Source organism: Hylobates moloch, unplaced genomic scaffold (genome assembly GCF_009828535.3).
Source record: "Hylobates moloch isolate HMO894 unplaced genomic scaffold, HMol_V3 SCAFFOLD_1, whole genome shotgun sequence".
Classification (NCBI taxonomy): domain Eukaryota; kingdom Metazoa; phylum Chordata; class Mammalia; order Primates; family Hylobatidae; genus Hylobates; species Hylobates moloch.
Window position 1 is genome coordinate 133,997,015 of NW_026652276.1, and position 7,501 is coordinate 134,004,515.

Consider the following 7,501-nt stretch of genomic DNA (forward strand, 5'->3'; position numbering starts at 1 on the left):
ACACCAGTTAGAATGGCCATCATTAAAAAATCAGGAAACAACAGGTGCTGGAGAGGATGTGGAGAAATAGGAACACTTTTACACTGTTGGTGGGACTGTAAACTAGTTCAACCATTGTGGAAGTCAGTGTGGCGATTCCTCAGGGATCTAGAACTAGAAATACCATTTGACCCAGCCATCCCATTACTGGGTATATACCCAAAGGACTATAAATCATGCTGCTATAAAGACACATGCACACGTATGTTTATTGCGGCACTATTCACAACAGCAAAGACTTGGAACCAACCCAAATGTCCACCAACGATAGACTGGATTAAGAAAATGTGGCACATATACACCATGGAATACTATGCAGCCATAAAAAATGATGAGTTCATGTCCTTTTAGGGACATGGATGAAACTGGAAAACATCATTCTCAGTAAACTATCGCAAGGACAAAAAACCAAACACCGCATGTTCTCATTCATAGGTGGGAACTGAACAATGGGAACTCATGGACACAGGAAGGGGAACATCACACTCTGGGGACTGTTGTGGGGTTGGGGGAGGGGGGAGGGACAGCATTAGGAGATATACCTAATGCTAAATGACGAGTTAATGGGTGCAGGAAATCAACATGGCACATGGATACATATGTAATAAACCTGCATATTGTGCACAGGTACCCTAAAACCTAAAGTATAATAAAAAAAAAAGATATTTTGAATCATCCATAACCATACTATAATGATTAAAATTACAAAAACTGATACAACTTAAACTCTCATGCATTGTTGGTGGAAATGGAAAATGGTGCATCTACTCTGGAAAACAGTTTTGAACTTGCTTATAAAGATAAATCCACACTTAATCATACATAACTATGCAACCCAGCAATTCCACTCCTAGGTGTTTCCCTAAGAGAAATGATAACATATGTCCACAAAAAGCCTTGTCCATGAATGTTTATAGTGGCATTGTTCATGGTCACCAAAAACTCAAAACATCTCAAATGTTCATTAACTTGCAAGTGGATAAACAAATTGTGTTCTCTATATACAATGAAATATTATTTAGCAACAAAAAGGAAGGAACTACTGAACCACAACAGAAGTTGTAGGAACTACAGCTCAGATATGAATATTAAAAACATGTCATGGTAAAGAAGCCAAAAATGAAAAGACTACATATTTATATGAAATTCTAGAAAAAGCAAAACTATAGTGCAGAAAGCACAGTAGTTGCCTCAGGCCATGTTTGGGGAAGATGGTAGATTGCAAAAGGGCACAGGAAACTTGTGGGGTTGATGGAAATTTTCTGTATTAACGATTGTGGTAGTGCTTACACATCTATGCACATTTGCCCATACCTGGCAAACTTTACACATAAAATAGGTGAAATTTTTATGTGTATAACTTATACTTCAATATAGATGTTAAAAAATTAGAAATCAATTTTGTCTGACTCCTTCCCTTTAACGACGGCCATGCAGGATTACCCTCTAGGGAGGAATAGTGTCTCATTTAGCCCAGTCATTGAGCCACCCAAAATGGGAAAGCATTGAAGAAAACAAATTGCCATAAGAGTCTCCCGTCCCTGCCTTGGATCATTTCATGCTAATCCAAGGCAGTTTATGCTAAAAAATATGAAATTCATCAGGAATTCAATTAGGTTTTAATTTGTCTTATTTTACTACAAATGGGCCTTATGTTAAATGGTGATGGCACTTGGAAAGTATATGTTTGTTTCATCTTGAAAGTGTGCTTTTACATATATATTTATGAATGTATATTGAAGCTTTATTATTAGGATATGTCTTTCATTTGGTTAAATGAGATGTGAAAATGCAACATACTTAATTTCATTCTATTTTTTAAATTTTTAAACATTGAAATTGTTTTTTGAAATGATGCTTTAAAAATATTTCTTATTAAATAAATTTGTCTCTGAAAAATCTAGATGTTGTGTTATGTATCTATTTTCTGTAGACAGGAATGCATTTCTAATATGGATACAAATGTCTATCTTTTTTCAGGCCTGGTTGCAGTATGCTTGAAATCTGGGATGTGGAAGACCCTTCCAATGCAGCTAACCCTCCCTTATGTAGCGTCCTGCTAGAAGATGCCAGGCCTTACTTCACCACAGTGTTTCAGAATAGTGTGTACAGAGTATTGAAGGTTAACTGAGAAGGAAACTACCCATTACACTATGGCACAATGCCGTGTGTCAAAAACAATCACCCTTTGGCTTATTTACATTAATAAAAATCACAAGCTTTAATGACAGACACTTAAAAATAAGATAAAAATGGATTGAAAGTTTTTCTGATTACTAAAAGGTAAATTACTTTTCTGTTCATTGAATGTCAGCCTTATTAAGCTTGTCATATAAATTATTAAATCATTCATGTCATACTGCATAAACAAATGTTCATTTCAGAATTTTAAAGAGATATAAATGTATATAAAAGAATAATGAATTTTAATAAATCAACGGTACGTAAGTCCTTTTTCATCCAACTAGGTGAATTGCTTCAGATTTTCTCTAGTACCAGAGTGTACCTGCTCAAACTCTTTGAACCACTTAGGGCAGAATAATGCAAGCTCTGAAATGACATCCTTAAGATGCTGATCCTGGTCACAACTTCTTTACCTCTGTGAGGAAATTGTAACAGTGTGTCTTTTAAGGTGTTTTTATTTTACCAGCCCTTAAGAAAGATCTCTAATACCTTTTAATACTTTTTTTATAATTTCAAGTTGAAGTGTTTTTAAAAACACCTTGTTTTGTAGTGTTTTGAATCTCTTGAGATGTATTTACCCCACTAGATACATATTTGCCACTGGTTAGTTCTCCATCTAAGCTCAAGAGGTTATTCATCTCTCTTTAGATTCCAGTGGTTTTTCTATTAACATCCAAGTAAAATAGAAACTGCTATGGTATACAACCAAATTTTTGGGTTAAACATAATCAGAAAAGAAAATTCAGTTAAATTTATGAAGTGAGATTTTCAGATCCTAGATCTTGAATAAAGCAAAGGTCTTTTCATCTTGATGGCCCCAAAGCTTGTTGGTCATGGTCTTTATTTCTGGCCACTATCTTCTTAAATAATATATTTTTAAGTCCTCATTTATTTTTGGTTTTGGATGAGGAAAGTCATGTTTTCTAAGTCCTCTCCCCTAATTAAACCTACCCAACAATAGTGCTTTGAAAAGTGGTAGTTATCTTGAAGATACTCTTGCCAAATGCGAAGATAAACATTCTTTTTGTCTGCTTTAAAAATATGAAATATGCCAGATCTATAGTATTTTAATGTGCATCTACTTTAAATGAGTCATCTTGGGGTTTTTATAATTCCCTTATATTCTTGCCCCTCTATATTTGAAATAACAAAATGCCTTAATTTTATAGATTAGTTCTCTTATAGTAGACAGGCAGTTATATGCAGCAAAACCAATAAAGTTATTTTTCAACTTTCATAGTTGTAAAATATTTTATAACAGAATACAAAACAGCTAAGAAAACATGCCACATTTTAGCATTTTCAAATAATTTGTTTTTGGTGTAAGCACAGGATAAAAAAGGAAAGCGTCAAAGAAAAGAGACATAACACCTAACATTCATAAAAATTCTCAAAGTATATTTTGGATGATGTTTTTACAGGAAATATTTTAAATAAGTTGGTAGAATTTTTAAAATGGTACTGTATTAGCTAATAAAATATTCAGTACAAATATATGTTTGGATTTATGCATTAAAAAACTAATAAAATTATTTCTAACTTTTGTATTTGTAAATTATTTTGGTACAGGAGACAAATCATCTAAGAAAGCATGCCACACATTTTACTTATTTTAGCATTTTCAAATAATCTGTTTCAGTGATGTGTGGGGCAAAAAAGGAAAAGAGACATAACACCTAACATTCATAAAGTAACACATTTCAGATGACGTTACAGTAGCAAAGACTTGCAACTAACCCAAATACCCATCAATGATAGACTGGATAAAGAAAATGTGTCACATACACACCATGGAATACTATGCAGCCACAAAAAAGGATGAGTTCATGTCCTTTGCAGGGACATGGATGAAGCTGGAAGCCATTGTTCTCAGCAAACTAACACAAGAACAGAAAACCAAACACCACATGTTCTCACTCATAAGTGGCAGTTGAACAATGAGAACACATGGACACAGAGAGGGGAACATCACATACTAGGGCCTGTTGGTGGGGGGTGGGGGTGGGGGGCAACGGGTGGGAGAGCATTAGGACAAATACCTAATCCATGCGGGACTTAAACCCTAAATGACAGGTTGATAGGTGCAGCAAACCACCATGGCACATGTATACCTATGTAACAAACCTGCATGTTCTGCACATGTATCCCAGAACTTAAAGTAAAATAAATTTTAAAAAGTCAGTAGAACTCCACAAAAAATGGATGAGCTGTATTAATAAAATTTTCCATACACATATGATGTTTTCATATATATTTATGTTATTTTCATGTACTATCTGTGTTAAGTAACCATAAAGCCCTTGAAGATCCTGTTTTCTGTCTTTTCTCATCCTTCACAATGCATACATTTTGAAATTGAAATTGTTCTCATATAAAGAGAGAAATCATAGGTTTCTGGGCTTACTAGCCATGTTTACACTGGCAGTGCTCTTTCTTAGCCATTTAAAAATGATTCTGTATAGTCTTACACAGAAGGCAATATACTATGATGGAAATAGTGTGAGCTATGCAATGAGATGGATCTAAGTTTGAATACTGCTTCTTCCATTAGTTAGGTACCTACCATCTATTCAAAAGATATTCATTAAGCACTTACTGTATGTCAGGCACCATGCTATGGTTGGTCATGTTACTTAACTCCATGAGATTTCTTCACCTGTAAAGCAGAACTCACACTACCTACTTGGCAGGGTCATTATGAGGATTAGTGAAACAATGTTTTGAAGTACCTAGCACATAAAGGCACTTAACAAACACTAGTTTTTTCTGCACTGCCCCCGCCCCTGCTACAGCTCACTAATAACCATTTCAGTAATATCAAATTACAGAGTGAGGTTAGCTCATTTCAGAATTCCAAATAGTCTCACCTTTATTTGATGTCAACAAATAGGAGTACTGGGCTGCAGCTTGTTCTTATACAAATTTTTCTACTGAATTCTTGCCTGTATATATTTTATATTCCTTTGAAACATGAGAAGATTTCCACCTAATTCAGTGAAGCTTTTTCCATAGTTTCTAGGATCCTATGTTTGCACACTAATCTGAAACTATGGCTAGAAGTGAGGTGCACACAAGCTGCAACAATTCCTTCATCTGCTTCATCCAGTTGTCAAAAGCTAATGCACAACTTCAACAAATAATATCTGTGTTCTACCACTTTGCTGCTGATAGCAAAAATCTGAGTACTTTAATAATAAAATTATATTTATATTTTTATACATACATGTTTCTATTATATATGAAGGACAAACTCATAGAAAAATTAGTTTTGAAGAAAAAAGGACATTTTAAAGAAGGGGACAATTATATATATACACATAGTAGCAAAAATGGCAGTAGCTCAAAAGTGGTTAAGATATACATACAGACACTGCAATGAACATCTTAGTGCGTACTTTATGATTTTAAAGTTTTTCCATAGGATACATTTCATAAAGTTAAATTTCCTTAAAAAAATTGTGGACACCCTTAAAACCTTCAATGCAGTTAGCCTCAAATTACCTTTGCAAAGGTATGTGTGCACCTTTTGGATTGTATGCACCACCAAAAGTTAGTGTGTATAACAATGCTCATTTTACAACACTCTCACTGGGATTAATTAGCCTTATTAAGAATGTATTTTGCTAATTTGTGAGGCCCAAAATAGTATTTGTTATTATTTTCATTTGTATTTGTTCTATGTCCAGAAAAACTCACCATATTCTTTTTTTTTTTTTTTTTTTTTTTTTGAGACGGAGTCTCGCTCTGTCGCCCAGGCTGGACTGCAGTGGCGCAATCTCGGCTCACTGCAAGCTCCGCCTCCCGGGTTCACGCCATTCTCCTGCCTCAGCCTCTCCGAGTAGCTGGGACTACAGGTGCCCGCCACCACGCCCGGCTAATTTTTTTGTATTTTTAGTAGAGACGGGGTTTCACCGTGGTCTCGATCTCCTGACCTCATGATCCGCCTGCCTCGGCCTCCCAAAGTGCTGGGATTACAAGCGTGAGCCACCGCGCCCGGCCTATTCTTTAGAAAGTGTACATCTCTGAAGCTCTGTATGAGTTCATATTCTTTAATTCATTGAGTCTCTTCCTAAAGGATGGGGATTGAGACAAGGGGAAAGCAAAATCTTTGAAAATTCTTAATATGAGAAATATAAGGACTTTTTCAAAAGGACAGGTATATATATAACTTCATGCACAAAAGTCAAATTTAAAAGGGTCAAGGACTTAAAGTAAAATGTTTAAAGTCTTAGAAGAAAATAGGGAAATACAGATTAAAACCACATGGTAACATTTACATGTCGGATAAGAATTGGTGAGGAAGAGTTAATGGGTGCAGCACGCTAACATGGCACATGTATACATATGTAACAAACCTGCACGTTGTGCACATGTACCCTAAAACTTTTAATAATAAAAAAAGAATTTTTTAGGCAACTATCATTAGGTTGGATAAGGTAATAGATATATTTCAAAAGAGCAAGTGGAGGTATATCTTACCCGTATCTTTAGGCTGATGCAGAATTTTAAGGTTTAGACAATAGTGTGACATTTTATGCACAGACTGGCTCTAGGTATTTGTGGAGCTCAATACAGAGATTTTAAAAAGTGATTTTATAAAATCTACACTGTGGTCTCTGTTTCTCTAAAGTAAATGTTTGTGATTTGTTCCTCACACTACAGTGAGTAAAAAAGAAACAAGAAAACAATAACGTAAATATTGAAGTATGTTTCAGTGTTGGGTGAATTTTGTTTTTAGATGCCAATGAAACTTACTTTTTGATAAAAAAAATTTTAAATAAATATTTATAAATGGAAAAAAAAGAATTGGTGAGGACAGGATGCCACAAGAACTCTCATGAAATTATAGGAGGAGTGTAAATTGGTACAGCCACCTTAGAAGATAAGTTGTTATTACCTAGTAAGTTTTAAAGTATGTAGTCTCCGCAATTTATAGTTTCACCCTAAAGAAATGTTGGTACAAATATACCAAGGAAACCAATTAGAAGAATCTTCATGGAAGCATTATTTGTACCTGAGGAAAAAAACCTGAAAACAACTCAAAGGCCCACCAACAAAATGGATAAAATGAATATTTCCATAAAATGTAATATTGTAAAGGACTGAATGTGATCTACAGTCACAAGCATCAGCGGGAACCAATGTCAAATAGACTGTTAAAGATAAAAAATAAGTCATCAAAGGGGATATGTATGCCTGTCAGTATATATGCCATTTACATAGGGCCTAAAAGCAAACAAGACAAAAATATTATACAAGATATAGTGTGGCAAAACAG

The 7,501-nt window shown here is 34.7% G+C and overlaps 1 protein-coding gene across 1 annotated transcript in view; it reads left to right on the plus strand.

The window, feature by feature from the left end:
• The window catches only part of LOC116810676 (probable C-mannosyltransferase DPY19L2), a 136,373-nt gene extending 132,607 nt beyond the window's left edge, over window positions 1-3,766 (plus strand). Inside the window, 1 exon segment of the mRNA XM_058439576.1 lies at window positions 2,020-3,766. Coding sequence (XP_058295559.1) covers window positions 2,020-2,170 — 151 coding nt within the window. The 3' untranslated portion in view covers window positions 2,171-3,766.
• Window positions 3,767-7,501: the final 3,735 nt, after the last annotated feature.